Below are 17,857 nucleotides of genomic sequence, written 5' to 3'. Positions count from 1 at the left end.
TTGGTAGACTTTTAAAAGAGCAAGAAAGTCTGAAATAAAAGTTCCTGGAAGGCAGGAACCTTTTAGGTCTTCTTCACCATTATATCTCCAGTGCCTAGAAGAGAACCTGGCACATAGTAAATGCTCAGTAAATGCTCATCGAAAATTGATGGTATAAATGTTTTTGTGGGGCTTCATGGAAGTAGTTGGACCATGTAATTTTACAGTGGGTATACAATGATTACTAGTCAAACAGGGATCTAATAACAGTTATCAGTGTTGAAAGACTAGGGTTCCTTGCAATAACAGAGAAATTCTTATGCTGGAGATGAGGGCACAGTGCATAAGAGGAGGAAAGTATAAAATGTAGAAGCACTAAAATTTCAAAGAAAAGTATGCAATGAAGAGGTCCAGACATGATCATCCTAGTTTAAGAATCTTACAAAGAAGTAACAATAAAATAACAGAAGTTTAATAAACATTTGCAAGGTTTAATTTAATTATCTCCCAGACATTATAATTCTCTGAACTAAACCAAATAGGTTTGAAATTGAAGAGGATTGAATAATTTTTTAAAATTAATTAATTAATTCATTTTGTTTTTGGCTGTGTTGGGTCTTCGTTTCTGTGCGAGGACTCTCTCCAGTTGCGGCAAGAGGGGGCCACTCTTCATCGCGGTGCGCGGGCCTCTCACTGTCGCGACCTCTCCCGTTGCGGAGCACAGGCTCCAGATGCGCAGGCTCAGTAGTTGTGGCTCACGGGCCCAGCCGCTCTGCAGCACGTGGGATCTTCCCAGACCAGGGCTCAAACCCATGTCCCCTTCACTGGCAGGCAGATTCTTAACCACTGCGCCACCAGGGAAGCCCCCTTGAATAATTTTTAAGATCACTTCTTACCTGAGTTTAAATGATCCAATGAATTAAACTGGAGATCACTGACAGTAGTCTTCTCAGAATTTCTCGGTAGGAGGTGGGGGAGGGAGGCACCCTTACCTACTTCCTGAAAGGGAAAACAATTCTTAGAGGGGAATAGTGGGTTAGTTCAAGAATATTATTGTGGTTAAGAGCACACACTTTGAAATTCTTTTTTTTTTAACATCTTTATTGGAGTATAATTGCTTTACAGTGGTGTGTTAGTTTCTGCTTTACAACAAAGTGAGTCAGTTATACATATACATATGTTCCCATATCTCTTCCCTCTTGCATCTCTCTCCCTCCCACCCTCCCTATTGAAATTCTTTAAAATGGGGATTATAATAGCTACCTCACAGGTTTATTACGTAGATAAAATAAGAACACATATTTTTAAATGGCCCAGCAGAGCTACCAAGCCACAAAATGACATGGAGGAAAATTAAATGCATATTGCTAAGTGAAAGAAACCAGTCTGAAAAGACTACATGTTCTATGATTCCAACTACACAACATTCTGGAAAAAGCAGAGCTATAGAAACAGTTTTTAAAAAGTCAATGGTTGCCAAGGGCTGGAGTGGGGGAGGGAGGGAAGGATGCATAGAAGGAGAACAGGGACTGTTTAGGGTAGTGAAACTATTCTGTCTGATGCTGTAATGGTGGATACATGACATTTTGCGTTTAACAAAACCCATAGAATATACAATACAAAGTGTGAAACTTAATGTGATACATGGACTTTAATTAATAATAATGTATGGATATTGGTTCATTAATTGTAACAAATGTACCACTGCAAGATTTTAATAATAGGCTGGGGCTTCCCTCGCGGCGCAGTGGTTGCGAGTCTGCCGGCCGATGCAGGAGACATGGGTTCGTGCCCCGGTCCAGGAAGATCCCACATGACGCAGAGTGGATAGGCCCGTGAGCCATGGCCGCTGAACCTGTGCGTCTGGAGCCTGTGCTCCGCAATGGGAGAGGCCACAACAGTGAGAGGCCCGTGTACCACAAAAACAAAATAATAATAATAATAGGCTGCATTAGTTTGCCAGGGCTGCTGTAACAAAGTACCACAAACTGGGTGGCTTAGAACAGAAACTTATTATCTCACAGTTCCAGAGGCTAGAAATCAAAGTGTCAGCAGGGTCCCTCTGAAGACCACAGGGAAGGGTCTGTTCAACAACTCTCCCCCAGCTTCTGGTAGCCTTGGGTGTTCCTGGCTCTCCAGATTCTCATGGCATTCTCCCTGTTTCCACATTATCTTCCCTTTGTGTATATCTGTCTCTATGTCCAAATTTCCCCTTTTTATAAGGGCACCAGTCATACAGGATTAGGGCTATCCTGATAACCTCATCTTAACTTGACCACATTGCGAAGACCCTATTTCTAAATAAGGTAACATTCTGAGATGCTGGGGGTTAGGACTTCAACATATCTTTTGGTGGGGAATACACATTTCAATGCAAACACAGAAAAAACTGGGCAGGGTAAAGGAGAGGGAATATATGGGTACTCTGTACTTTATGTTCAATATTTCCTTAAACTTAAAACTAAGAAATAAACCCCATTAATTTTTTTAATGGTTTAAAAAAAATGCCTCAGCACATAGCACATATTCAATTAACGTTGGTTACTTTTGGAAGTTGCATTAACTTATTCAGGGTCCCTGACAGAACAGATTTTATTCTTGATGCATTCCAAGACCAATATTGGCACTGCCCTGAAATCCCAAGGACTTTCTCCAACCCATTCACCATTCAGTTTATGATGATTTGAAGATAGATAGAGCTTAGCTTTCTCTAAAAATTGCTCCCCCCAATAACAGAGTACTGGCCTGCATGCCACCACTTCCTGCCTCGACTGTATTTACACCTGTGTGCGTGTGCATGCCCACACACAGATGCACATACACACATGCACACACAGACACACCCACACCCACACATGCACCCCCACACACACATCTAAGAGGGCTTCTTACCTGCCGCCAACCCTGTCCCAAACAAAAGCAGAAACAGTAGGTCTCCTTATAAAGTTGTCACAGAAAGTAACTCTAATGAGGGCCACATGCCCATAAAGGAAAAAGAAAAAGGCTTTGTGAATGTAAAACATAGTAATCGTTAGAATTCTTGATTGAAAGATGCACATCAGAAATTAAACTCAATTTGTTTTTAAGAATCTTAGATTGGATTTCATAAATAGACTTTAATTCCCAATAGAGGGAGGGAAATGGAGAAGGAAAAAAAAAAGTATCTGAGAATGAGACAAATAAAAAGGGAAATGACAGAAGAAATATTGATAAATATCTCCCCCTCCCCCCAAAAGGAGTTGAGAGGGAAAAGTAGCAAGAAGGATAGGGAAGGGGGAGGAAGCTTCAGGACGTCCTGGCGTGGAGGTGAGGCCCAGGAGGTCCATTCACAGCGCCATTCAGCTGGGCCACGGGCTTGGTGGTGTCATTACCCAAAGGAAGCACAGCGTGTTAAGTGATTTGAAATCTCTAACATCGACTTATTCCTTAATTGCAGTTGCATAGGCATGCCCTGTTTCAAGAAAATCTGGTATTTGGGAACCCATATTGAAAAGACAGGTGTATCAGAAGGTAATGGTTCAACTGCCTTTGTAAAGCGCCTCTCTCTTCCTTTGATGAAAGGAGTCACATCAGGGTTCTTTCAATAGCACGACTACAATCACCCCAGCACAAAAATTTAGATTTTCATAAAACTTTTCAAGAACCCACCTGTCACATTCATTGATACGTACATCCCTTTGCCTGCGTTTCTCTTTCAGGCTACGCTGTCCACCTGTGACACTCGTGAGCTTTACTGTTTACAGAAGCTCTCTGCCTTGACATTTCATCACTTCGTTGACGGAGAGTTTGTTTCCCATCCAATGTTACTGGAAGGAATTCAGCATTGACTGGGGGTCGGGGAGGAAATGAGAGATTACTAGCTGAGGCCATGGAAGCTGCTGCTCCCAAAAGAGGGGGGGAAATCACTTACAATTCTCCCCAGACATGGCTCGCCTTACTTAGGAACAGTGCCAGGGAGGTGCAGAGAAGCTCCGTGATATAAGGGTGTGAGGATTAAGGAAGACCTCCGCCCCATCCGAGTGTGAGACCAACAAAGAGCCATTTTCACAAGCACACACATCTTCCCACTCACAGACACAACACACACACCCCAACAGAGAGCCGTCCCGCACCACACGGTACACAGATGTGCTTTCTCTTCTCCCTCAGGTACACCCGCCACGTGTCCACCAAGCAGAGCCCAGAAAGGCATCGTCTGTGTCAATGCTTCATACAGCGCTCACTCCCTCTCTCTCTCCCACTCAGTGCCTCACATACACACTCAGCAGCCTTCCATGAGTAAATACCTAGTTAGGTAGAGTTTCCTTATGGTTGAGGAAACAAACACCCGAGTAAGGAATAAAAGGTGAGGAGGAGGAGGAGGGAACGGGTAGGCGGAAAGAAGTTGCGTGGGTAGAGAGCCAGCAAGGATGGCCGGCCCGAGCGACCACACGATGTTAGCTTCACTTCCCCTGAGCGCTCCGAGGTGCTGCTGGGCTCTGCCAGCGGCACCTGCACCCGAGGTGGAGGCTGAGAAACAGCTGCCACTGCTACCAAGCAGCCAGCATGACTCCTCGGCTTAATGAAGTTGGAGGGAGACCCAGAGGCTTCGAGGCTGCTCTTCAAGCTCCTTGGATAAATTAAGAAAAGTGAAATTCTTTGCTTATAGACAGACCTCTTGCTCCCATTTCTGTTCGCTGTTGCTATCGTTATTCCAGAAGTGGTTTATATGCAACAAAAGACTTTACTGAAGAAAGGAACGAGAAGCCTTTGCTCTCACTGCACCCAGCATCCAAGTCATCGAGGTTTGGTGCCACCGCCCTCAGGGCTGTCCTCATGCACCCTGCACTGCGCTCAGAACAGGAACCCGCCCCAGGGAGACAAACAGCCTCTCAGGAGACCCTCAAATCACTTTTTTTTTTTTCATGCTGATAACTATGGAGAGATCAGACTGGAAAATAGAAATGTTTTCAGGGTTGATGGAATAATTTTTTAAAAAGGAAAACTGATTCTTTCCTTCATAACTAACAAAGTACTTGGAAAGTACTCTTTCTAAGAGTTAGATAGAAAAACACTGTAAAATAAAAAAAAAAAAAACAAATAAACACCCAAATTTGAATTTGTAAAGGATTTATAAGCAGTATAAATAATACCTTAGGGAATAAGAAGAGGGGGGAAACATTCAAACGTTGTATAATTCTGTTTTGGTTGGCTGAGATTTTATTTTTGTTTTTGTGGGTTTTTTAAGGGGAAAAATGCTTGAAAAATAAAAGAATCTGTCAATTTAAGAAGGTTTCTTAACTAGGCTTCAAAGTCTAAGTTTTGCTTTTCACTCCCTCACACAAAGATGCCATTAGGGGATGGCTTCAGGTTTTGCCCGTCTCCCTATTTTCTTACGCAGGGCAAATGGCTCGTCTCATGTGCACAGAAAGGGCTGGAAAATATTTTTTGTGATCTGAGTGCAGCAGAGAGTCTAGGATTCCAGAGGAAGTGGAGGCCTCCCGCTCCACACAGGAAACAATCTTCAAGCAGGCCTTAAATGCCAGATTCCAGGCCGAGTTTAACTAACCACTGACAGCTCTGTAAACAAAGCAAGGACAAAAAGAGCCCGCTTCCCCTTTTCTGGTAGTCATTTTGGGTTTGGGGGCTGCAGGGCAATTCTGGAATACTTGACTCCATGGCCCAGAAACGCAGGAAAAGCGGAATCCTCAGTTGAAGAGCTGGAAAGGGAAGATCTTTCTGGGATTAAAACTATCACGGAGGAGGTAGGAAAGGATAAAATGGTTGGGTTACAAAGAGCTGCTACTTTTGAGCTCTGGAAACAGTTTGATCATAAGTAACTGCTTTTAAAAATGCTGCTGCATTATGTTTATTCGTGGTATTATTGCTGTGGTCTTTATTATTCTGATATTAATATTCTTTTAGGATATGCAAATTATGCCTGGATACTTATTTCTTTCTTTTACTTTTACTTTTCTCTTAGTTCCTACAAATTCCTTTTCTTGCCACTTTTGGTTTTTTTTCACTCTTTTTCTCCTTTCCTCTTTCTTTGTTCACTTTTTTATAACTTTTGTCTGTAGTTCAGCAGGTTACAAAGAACAAAACCATTCAGTAGCTCTCAAGTGATCCCAGCAATATTTCAAGTCTTCAAACCTCTCTGTCTCCCCCCCTTTTTTTAAAAACGGTGATCCTGGAATTTTACTTATTTGTCTCTAATAGTTACATGAATGAGACTGAATTTAACACATAAAGGACAAGGCTTGGCTTGGGAGGCAGAAATTGATCACTGGCTACCTCACTCATCTTCTAAGGTGTTTTTCTTAAGAGTAAAGAAAAAGGGGATGAAAAAATGGCGAGGGGCCGAGACGACTCATGGGAAATAATCCTCTGACTCATCTATGATATTGACTCTACTTCTTCCCCTTTAGATCCAGACATTATCTGGTCTCCCTAAATCTGAACCCATACCATGGATGATTTTGAACGTCGCAGAGAACTTAGGAGGCAAAAGCGGGAAGAGATGCGTCTGGAAGCAGAAAGGTAAGGATCTGGGTTCAAAGGTATCTCTATTCTGTTATCCACAATATTGGTTTCAGGCCTCAAAGATCATCAGCCTCAAAGGCCAAATGTATTGCACACTGAACTGTTTGCAAAAGCAGTTATAGAAAATGTTCCTACCTGTTAAGACTCTAAATTCTGCGCAAACATCAAGAAAAAGAGAGATTGGAGAAGAAACAAATAGTTGCACTGAATCATTGTCTTTCATATTAGAATTTTTAAATGACAAAAGCAATATATGGATAAAAGTTTTAAAAGCACTTACAATCTTGAAATGACAGAAAAATGACAAATATTGAATGTTGAAACCATTCTGGAAATGGAAGTCTTCACTCTGAAAGAATAAAGGCAATAAGAGCCCGATGGATCTTATGACAAATTTTTATTATTAGAAAAGCCGCCAAATCCAGTAATTCACATATTATGGGTTAATAGCCAGTAGATTGTGGTAATGTGGAGATTCTAAGTCTAGTTGGAAGCTGCTATGTTGTGTGAGGTGCTATGTATGTGCTATGTCGCTGTGGTGACTTACCAGGGCAGGTTGGGGAAATAAAGCAGTAACATGTGGGGCAAGAGGTATAAATGCATATTTTAAAATTTTAGGCCTCAGAGCAAAAGACAGTGGCATTTAATGTGACTTAACTCAGATGTTCTTTTGAGAAAGCAGAGTAAGCATTCACAGGAAGAAAAATGTTAAACAATGATCTTAAAAGCAAATCAATTTTGCCTCAGTAATTCCAGTGCACAAGTGAAAAGATGGTAGTAAGATGGCCCCTTAGGGATCCTGTAGCAGAAAACTAGAAACTTACAACAAAAAAGTATTTTTTTTTAACTTTAAAAAAAATTTATTAATTTTATTAATTTATTTTTGGCTGCGTTGGGTCTTCGTTGCTGTGCGTGGGCTTTCTCTAGTTGCAGCGAGCGGGGGCTACTCTTCGTTGCGGTGTGCAGGCTTCTCATGGCAGTGGCTTCTCTTGTTGTGGAGCAAGGGCTCTAGGCATGGGCTTCGGTAGTTGCGGCACACGGGCTCAGTAGTTGTGGCACATGGGCTTAGCTGCTCTGCGGCATGTAGGATCTTCCCGGACGAGGGCTCGAAGCCGTATCCCCTGCATTGGCAGGCGGATTCTTAACCACTGTGCCACCAGGGAAGCCCAACAAAAAGTATTTGAAGTGTAGGATCTACCTATTTGTATGGAAAATTCAAAAGAAGAAGGTACAGTTACTGCCTTTGATTAACTTGATCAGAGTAGGCTGCCATATGGCACATGGTACCCTGAACAGTACCTGGGCTCTGTAGGTTCAAATCCCAACTGTCACTTACGAGCTGTGTGGCCATGCACAAGTGACTTCTCGCTACGCCACAGCTACCTTATTTTTAAAATAGGCATAATATCTATGTAGCTTCTGTGGCTGTTGTGAAGATTATTGAACTTCATAAACAGCCTAGCCTAGTACCTGACACATAAAACACGTAAATGGTATGCTACTATTTTTTTAAACCATTATCATTAGCTAACCAAGTAAGAAACAACAGAGCAATACAGTCAGAACTAAAAATTAATACCAAGAAAAGAAAAGGCAGTTATCATCCTGTGATGAAACCAGTCTGGAAAAGCTGCCTGGATGTGGAGAGCCATGGAGGGAGTAACGATGGTGATGACAAAGAATAAAAGGGAGCCATGTAGAGGAGGGAGTAACATCCGCAAAACTCAGAGGTGGAAGTAAGAATCCCGGTGCAAGAAACCTGTGAAGTGCTTAAGGAAGAATGAGTTAGACTTGTACATCTTGGGTGTTTCTATTTCCTATAAAAGGCAACAGACAGAGACTTAGTGGGGGAGCTATGTGTACTGGGGAACGTTATCTACAGTGGGCTAGAGTGTGGGCGTACTGGAAGAGTTAGTATTGAACACACAGTGATGAGGACTGAATCAGGGCAGTGAATACGGAAATGAAGATCAAATATGAGCATCCTTAGAGGGAGAATTAGCAAATCTTTCAGGAAATGGAGAAACTCAGACTCTCCCACAGAATGTAAGTCTGAGGAGCTGGAAGGGGAAACTGGGAAGTATTCCATTCCTGGGAGGGCATGGGGAGAGTGTTCAATTTCAGGTAGAAGCCACATCCAATTGGAGATTTCCTCCAGGCATTGGGAGATATAAATTATCAATCTTTGTCCAAAAGGGGAGAAAAATTATTATTAGAGAAGTCAATTTGGGCACACTCAGTGTGGCAGTGGTAGCACAAAAGCAGAAAATGGATAGTAGTGATAGAGACATGAAAGCAAGTGGAGAGAGAGAGAGTGAGAGGTCATAAAGACATAATGGAAACTGTCAAAGGAGACAAAAACTCAGGGAGTGGGGAGAACCAGGGAGAGTATGGGGCACCCATTGTTGAGTGTACATTGAAGCCTTGTAGGTAGTGTCCAGGCCCACTGGAGCATACCTCTTATCCTTTCCAATGATGTATTATGTGACCTCAGTTTCTCCTGAAAGTCTACAAAATACTGTTCCCAACAAATGTTTATTCAGCATCCACGCTGTGCTAGGAACAGTGGAAAAAAATGGAGAAATATAAATAGACATAGTTTCTGTCTTTATGTCCCTCACAGTGTGCTAGAAAACCAAAGTATAGCAGGATCAGAAAACAGACCAGGCCAGAGTGTAGGGGCAGGCCTAACAGAATTGGGGCTTGGGGGACTCAGGAATAGGGTCAGGAAATTGGGTATCAGGCTAGATCAGTATCTTCAGCTTCTTTGTTTGCTGTGTGAATTGGGAAACAGGGACTCAACGTGAGAGGAATAATAGAACTAACTTACTGTGGTTATATCCATACTGTAATTACAGGGAATAAACTAGGTTCTTTTAGAACCAGGATTTTGCCTAAGAATTTTCCACACATCTGCATGGTTCATTCCTTCCAGTTTTTTGTTTTGTGTGGAAGGATATGTCTCTCTTTAAAGTCAATCTTAAGAAAAAATGTACCTAGTGAAGCTTACTTAGGTACTCTTAATAACCTAAAATAAATTCACACAAATTTATAATACACATGTTTAACTTACATTTCTGTCTGTATTAATTCTTTGGGGATATTGTATTTCATTTGATTCCTTTTCTTCCTTTTCTTTTTTTTAAGATAAATACTTAAGTACTTCCTTATATTTGTACTCAGTTTACCTTTTCATGTTTCAAGGTGAACACTTTAGTTCTGTTATTCTGGAATTTGTTAAGCAAGGCCATGTTCACCCTTTAGGATTTTGTAAAATCTGATCATTTATGGAAATAGTGAAGGTCAGGCTTTATGGTCCAGCCAACTTTGATGGGAAATTTCAGGGTGTGTACAGGAAACAGATGTCCAGAACCAGAAATTAAGCACCATCTAAAATTGTGGCTTTGATCTGAAGATAAAGGGCATATAAGACCCTGGGCAAGTCCCTCTTCCTTTAGCTTTAGAACTTGGCTTCTTCATCTGTGACAGGAGTGGGGGATTGGTGATAATTTTTATTTTCCTTTTGCTTTTAGCGTTGTCTAATTTTTTACAATGATCATGTATTACTTTATTTAAAAACAAATAAAACAATAAGGCAGATTTCCATTTTGAAAAATGAGATTCTATGACCTTATGCATAATACCTGGGGCCAAAATGGATTCTCCTTTGGATTTATGCAACTAAAAGAAAAAACTCAGCCTTGATCTGGAGTGGCCCCCAAAGCTCAGAGCTGCAGGCTCATTCATTCAGTCACTCATTCAACAAAATTTTATTGGGCTTCTACTCTGCTTCAGACTTTATTTTGGGGCACCAAGGACAGAGAAGCAGAATGACAAAATTGGGAAAAGTGTGCTTAATGCTTTTCAACCTGTAGAAAAGCAACTACACTGTATCAAGCAACTGTACTTTTACATCCTTAAATGTAATATGTACTCTGATATTCACTGATAATTTTTAAAGGTGGCTTATGCCCTTTGTATGTTGTACCCCTGCAGAGAGCATGGGGGAAATGGTAACACAGAGAAGAGACTGTTGACTTGTCCACTTCTTACCCACAAAGCCTTTCCAAATAAAAATACCCTGTTATTTTAATTAGTTGTTATTGAGTTTGACGAGCAGGTGCTGTTCTGCTTTGCAATGATAAATCATTTAAAACCTGTACTCTCACCAGATGTTATAACCACAAATTAAAATAAACCAGATTCTTACGCATATTATTCCTCAGAAATAGAGCTTTTAAAAAATTATTGAAAAAGCTAACTGTACATTTTGGGCCATTCTGGCTTTCCTGGGTTTGGGACTAACCGTCATTCACTGCATCACAGCTGCCTTGAGACTCTTGTGCACACACCTCATTCTAAGGGTTTGCAGTCCAGTCCATTTCAAATCATCTAGCCTGCCGTAACCTAGACTGGGAACCTAGTTAAATCAAAAATATACTTCCGGGCTTCCCTGGTGGCGCAGCGGTTGAGAGTCCGCCTGCCGATGCAGGAGACACGGGTTCGTGCCCTGGTCCGGGAAGATCCCACATGCCGCGGAGCAACTAAGCCCGTGAGCCATGGCCACTGAGCCTGCGCATCCGGAGCCTGTGCTCCGCGATGGGAGAGGCCACAACAGTGAGAGGCCCGCATACCGCAAAAAAAAATATATATATATACTTCCCTTCCTTGTCCTGCTCCTTATCCTTTGCATCCTTTATTCGGTCATCCAAAAAATGTATTGAATAGGTACAGTATAGTAAACTGAACCAGAGGGATGAGTTCTCACCAGTCCAGGCAGTGTCCCGATAGTCACAAAGCTTATATCATAGATGAATTAGTAACTTTAGAGCCAACTTGACAAAAAGGGGAAGAAAAAAATTTCAGCAGGCAGAATGGGTGGAGCAGGTAATCAGTGAAAATCCTAAATGCTTTGTTTCTAGGCAAAATATACTATTTGTACACATCTCAAATTAAACTGTATTTCTGAATCAATTACTTATTTGAACAAACAAATAATTTGTTTTGCTGTCTATTATTCTTCACGTATCTCATGGGGATACAAAATGAATGGGTATGTTCAGCTTCCCTTTCTGTTTCTTTCATTTCAGTCCCTTTCTACCTTTGTCTCCGTATTTCTTAGTGCATCTTAACGTGTTTTCCCCGGTCCATGTGCATCTTCAGCAACACTTGATCCACTTGTTTCCATTCCAATCTCCTCCTAATCATCTACCCTGGATTATGCATGTATGTCCTTTTATATCATCGGGGAATACAACATTTTCAAAGGGGAAAATATAGTGGAAAGGGATGCATTTTCGAAGAGGTCAAATTCAGCTCTCTTCCTTTTCAACAAGTACCCCCAAAATGCTTTCTTTCTACACTTCTCAGAGGATACAGGAACCTTAGGAAGGTGACCTTAGGAAGGAGAGAAGCAGGAATTTGCTGTTGAGTGAAGAGTTTTGAGGATGTGATTGGTAACAAGGTCTGAGGGAGGGATCACACTGTCTCAGCAAGAGAAATTCACACCAATTCAAATTGAGCTCTTCTATTATATTTGGCCCAAAGGATTTTGAGCTTTGGTGTATCTGCTGAGAAACCTGCAGTGATGGTTTATCCATGAAGAGATCTTCAGTGAGACGTACTTTTCCCCACGTTGAGCTTGTTTTCACGAGCAGCTCTCTCACTTTTCAAGATGTGAACTCATTGCATTCCCAGCTCCTGCTTTCCACGCCCAAATGTAAGTTCCTCTTTCTGATCAGAAGAAAGGACCCTATTGTACAGTTGTTATCAGATTCAGAGGCTCATAGACATAAATAAAGGGAATGAAAGCACTCTTGCTGTTGTCATCGTTCATACATTTTTAGGGGCCTCTGAAATATACTGATGATTAGACATTTGAAAGTAAATATTTTTACTTCACTAAAAAAGCAAACAATTTTTTAAAGTCCTCTGAGTCTAAGTAGTTGCCTCCCAGGAGTCTATCACTGCAACTTTTTACATGATTTAACAGCATGGCCAATCAACAATTACACAAAAACACTCTTGTTTAAAATGCTTAGCATTGTGACCTTGAAATTTCAAATCAAAATCTTTTCAAATGCAGTTTTTTGTTACTCTGTAATCAGAAAATTATTTTCCATTTGGAAGTTAAATAAAATATTCCTTGGAAACAGTCTAAATTATTAGAGGAGCTAAATTTGCTCAAAACTTCCCTTTAGGTCTCTCAGAAAATTCATCACTCCAGGGGGCAAAAAAAAAAAATGTTAGGATTTGTATCTACATTTCTACTTTTAAAAGATTTTTTTCAAGTAATTCATTTGAAAGAGACTTAAAAATATTGCTGTAAGGTTTTTGTGTTTATTTGATATTGTTTAGGGTCAGCCTAACTTGAACAGAGGGGCACTGAGAAAATGAGGTAGATAATTTTCACCTAAGGGATTTTTAATTATTTATTTGTGTCCAGCCACATGAAGAATCAATATATATATATACATATTCATATGCTCCCTCTCTTGTTCTCTCCCTCCCTCACTCTAAATAGACATTATTTATTACCTCTGTCAATTTATAAACGGTCAAATTATAAACAGTGAAAATGGCATATTTGGACCAATTTCCACTTACCTAACAATTCCTCTGGTCCTAAAAGTATCCCACTTTATGATGATCAGTAGAACATCAAGAGTCCAGGATCTACCCAATGTGACACTTGTTCAATAAAAATTTAAAATCTAGATTCATAAGGACCTCACATGCTGACCCATAACTTCATTCTTAGCTGGAAAAAATGTGGCATATATATGAGTCAATACACTTTAAAATAGTGCTGAAATTTTTTTACAGTCTGTATATGTGACTCATAATTTACCAGTCTTCGCTCACCTGGGGGGAGGCAGGACAATGTTGTAGTTAAGTATGTGGGTGATGAAGTGTGACAGACCTGAGTTCGAATCCTGACTTTGACAACTACCAGTTGGGTAACCTCATTACAAATTACTTAAACATCTTGTGCTTCAATTTCTTTATGTATAAAAATGGGGATAATTATTCTACCTCACAGAATCATTGTAAAAACTAAGCTAACTAACTGATGTAGGGAAATTAACACAACTATAGGCACACAGTATATACTCAATAAATGTTAGATGTTATTATTAAAATCATATTAATGTTTTGGCAGGCCTTTGGTACAAAATAATATTTTACTGAATTTGAATTTTCATTCATCTGTCAGCTCAGTCATTAACGATTTGTTGCATCCTTTCTGCAAAGCTTCTTTCCTATACTGATCTGAATATTTGCTAAGATGTTTCTATTAAAGTTGAGAAAGAAATAAAGCTTGTAGTCACAAATAAGTCTACCACACAAATATAATTGCTATATGAGGATTTTAAAATCACATATTGTAGCTATGAAGTTAATTTTCTAATTCATTAATTATATGTCTTTATTTTCAATATAGCATATAAAACATAGCTTAGAATTTTACCTGAAAAGTTCAATTCAGCAAAAATAGTTCTCAAGTAGAAAAAACTTTCAGCCAAATTTTTCATCCAGTGTTAGAAAGGAAAGAGAACTATCATTTGTTTAGCATCAGCCAAGTGCCAGGCTAGGTGATGCACTTTATATACCTTATGTCATTTAATTATCAGAACAACCCTATGACCTTATCTTAGTCTGTTCATGCTGTTATAACAGAATACCATAGATTGGGTGGCTTATAAACAATAGAAGTTTATTTCTCACAGTTCTGGAGACTGAAAAGTCCAAGATCAAGGCACCAGCAGATTCACTATCTGGTGAGGGTCCACTTCCTGGTTCATAGACAGCTGTCTTCTTGCAGTGTCCTCACATGGCAGAAACAGTGAGGGAACTCTCTGGGTCTGTTTTTAAAAGGGCACTTATCTCATTCATGAGGGTTCCACCTTCATGACCTAATTACCTCCCAGTATCCTCAACTCTAAATACCATCACATTGGGGATTAGGTTTCAACATAGGAATTTAGTTGTGGGGGGGGGGACCCATTCAGTTTATAGCAGACCTGGATATTATTATCCCTATTTTGTAGTTGAGGAAACTGTAGGTCTGAAAGGTTAAGTTACATATCCAACTTCGTACAGCTGTGGAGTACAGTCTGGTTCTACCTGCCCCAAATCTCAAAACCTTTTCACTGTAACAAATTGATCAATAGAATTTTTCATGTTTCAACTGGTTGTCTTGGCTGAAGGTCCATTGTCTCTACAATGCCAAAATAACTCCTTAAGATGGGGAGAAACCATTCAAAGCAGTTATGTGGCAACAGACAAAATGAGGCTATTGGGCTTCATTGAACTGTTCTTTATGCTTATTCAGGTAAATTGCTTACATGTGTAGACAAAGTCATTGTTTTGTTTGCCCTCAAAAAATCTCCCGTGTTATTCCCATTTCACAGGAGAATAGAAACAGAGAAGATCAAGTTTTCTCCCTCAAGCCAAAGGAGGCTGTTGGCATAACTCTTCTTGACTTTTCTCTGGATTTTTTTCAATAAGATTGTATTCACCATTAGAAAAGGGACTTAGTCACATCATCACTCATGAAATCTTAAGGCTGTCACTAACCTTATAGATACTCTGCTGTAGTGGAACGTTACTTTTCCATTTTTGGACCACACACTACTTTGAGCCTCTGATGAAAGCTATAGATGCTCCTCCAAGAAAAATGTACCTATGCACCCACAAAACTTGGCACTACCTTTCAGTGGCGTCATGGACCTCCATCCACAGACCTCCATGGGGCCGATGAACACTGGGCCAAGAATCCCTGATCTACTGAATTTTAAAAGTTCATTTTACATATGAAGAGACTTAAGTCTAGGGATGCCGACCTCCTCAAGATCATCCTGCTAAACTGAGGCAGAGCCTGCTGGCACAGTGTAGACCCCTGAATAAATGGAGTTGTCTGTAGAAAATGCCATGGCTATTGATTAGGAAAGTAGAGCATGTTTTGGGGAAAATAGTGTATACTGCACTGTATTGCATGCAGGGTGTTTTTTATTTAAAAAACATTTTATGGATACTATTACAAAATAAAAGGAGACTTAGATTACTTCATGGTGAGTAAGATGAAAAGCAAAGAAAGATAAGTAGATATACAGAATGAAAACCGTTAATTGTTAGGAACTAGGGATCGAACTTTGCCATCTTAGTCAAGAAGGAAAAGAAAACTGTGGTGATTTTCCAAAGAGAACCCCATTTACCATCAATTTTGGAAGTCTTTTATTTGGCATATGTTGTCTAGGTAAGATTTCTTTACACCAACCTTAATTATGATACTAAGTTACTAATGTAGGATTTCTCCATCCTTACCAGTTTCATTTTAGCAATTCAGACTCATCAAAGGAATTTCTTCTCTAAATATGAGAGAGATAGGAACTGATACGATTCCTTAAAGAGGGTGTCATGTTTCACCTTTATAACTACTATCTTTTGGGAGAATGGGGAAGATTGGAGTGGGACACAGACATGATGATATCTCCCAGAAAGCAGAATCACGCAGACTGGGGTGTGATTCCTGGCTGGGTTAGCAAGGATAACTCTACTTAGCCTCACTGAGCCCATTTCCTCATCAGGAAATGGCCTCATAACAGTTCTTCCTCATAAGGTTCATATAGATTACAAAGCACTAGGTAGATAGATGACTGATGACAGATAGATGGATAGATAGATAGACAGATAGATAGATGACAGATAGAATATATATATGATATATATGGTATGTACATATGATTAGTGCATGATGAATGTTCACTGTCATTGCTACTTTTCGGCTGGCTGGAGGACATGGTAAGGAAGGAGCTGTCAGGAAAGCCCTCTCCAGAGTCATCTCCCAAGAAACTCGGCACCTCTCCAGCTGCCTTCTGGGGTTTCTGAATCACTGAGCATGTGCACAGTCCCCACATCTTCAGACAGTTTGGTGTTCAGTCTCCACTCTGTTTCAAATCTGTTTTAGCCATCACCTTGAAAGTGATGTGAGAATTATGGATATGGAGTCTCCATGCTGAAAAGAAAATCTAATTCCTTATTTTAGAGTCTTTTTTTAAATCTTCCATACTGGTTTGAAATAAAGATATAGGGTAGTCTAGTATCTAACATATCAAGGTTTTGATCTCAATAATTTATGTACCTAATAGTCAATTAATCATATATTCTAAATAGTTTTTTTTTGCCTTGTGGAATTACAGGGTTTTTTCATATTACATAATTATGGTTTCAACACAAATAAAGAAGTAACCTAAAGCCTCTCAACAGCATACATAAAGACTGTACTAATAATATAAAGAAAGTTATGTGCCTACATTTTACAGAATAACTTCTAATCATTTTATTCTAAATTAGTGATTTTATTCATTTTAATTATGAAAAAGTCAATACACACAAAATAATATTATGTAATGTATATAGAGGTTATAAATCATTGTAATGCCTACACTATAAACTTATCACTCATCTTAAGACCTAGGACATTTCCAATGTCACTGAAACTCCCGGCAGACCCCTCTCCTATCCCACCCCCTTACCTCCCCATCCTCAGAGGTAACCAGAGCCCTGAAAAAATCATTTATTTTTTAAAAAAATTCTAAATAAGATAATATGAGTTTAGGTGAGAGTTTCTCCAGGATCCTGGGATCCAAAGCTTTCCAAAGATTCTCTCCAGACTCAGGTGAAAGTGTTAATGAGAGCCCACTGTTCTCTGAGAGGGCAACAAATTTGCCTTTCTAAACATACGGGACCAAAGGAGTCCTATGTCCACAGCTGGGAACCCTGGAGAAGTATTACAATCAAAGAATTCTCTACAAGCAAAGAATGCTCATCAAAATCAAATAAAGTGTAATGAAGGCTATCAAATATGTATGTTGAGTATATCTGTTCTGCCCGTTGGTTTTCTCAGTGACCAGCCAAGTATAAGAGATCTGCATTTGTAGCTATTATTTGGCCAGGTGGGAATGCAGACAGGATTGATTACAGACTATTCCAAATTCTTATTCAAGGGAAATCTATCTCAATTGCTTTGAAGTCTTCTAGGGAAATAGTTAAACTTTATTATCCCAAAGGTTCTTAACATTGTTATGAGAAAGTACCACTGGACATGAAACATGAGCATGTTGGAACAATACAGTGGCTGTATGAATGGATTCTCTTTCATCCGTGAATGAGGTTAAAGAGGAATAATGTGCATACCTTGTGAATAAAATCAGTTCTTTTCACTGTTTTGCCACATAATAAGTAATGTTCATCAGGAGCTGGAAAATCAGTTTTTAGTCTATCATAAATCTTCATTAATTCAGATTCTTCCATTTTTAAATCTTTATGAAACTATAGAAGAGTATAAATTTGA

At 39.7% G+C, this 17,857-nt stretch overlaps 1 protein-coding gene across 27 annotated transcripts in view; it reads left to right on the top strand.

Annotated features, from left to right (window-relative positions):
• CALD1 (caldesmon 1) overlaps positions 1–17,857 on the top strand; it is a 188,092-nt gene that overhangs the window by 84,430 nt on the left and 85,805 nt on the right. For 24 of the 27 annotated variants that reach the window (XM_067042118.1, XM_067042122.1, XM_067042103.1 and 21 more), the window contains one exon: positions 6,387–6,498. In XM_067042118.1, coding sequence (XP_066898219.1) covers positions 6,428–6,498 — 71 coding nt within the window. In that variant the 5' untranslated portion in view covers positions 6,387–6,427. Of the gene's footprint in view, positions 1–5,421; positions 5,724–6,386; positions 6,499–17,857 lie in introns of those variants that run through there. The other 3 variants (XM_067042120.1, XM_067042114.1, XM_067042097.1) reach the window with 1 other exon arrangement.

This window comes from Kogia breviceps, chromosome 9 (genome assembly GCF_026419965.1).
Source record: "Kogia breviceps isolate mKogBre1 chromosome 9, mKogBre1 haplotype 1, whole genome shotgun sequence".
NCBI lineage: Eukaryota > Metazoa > Chordata > Mammalia > Artiodactyla > Physeteridae > Kogia > Kogia breviceps.
Note: the sequence above shows the minus strand (reverse complement) of the source record. Positions and strands in the feature narration are given on the sequence as shown.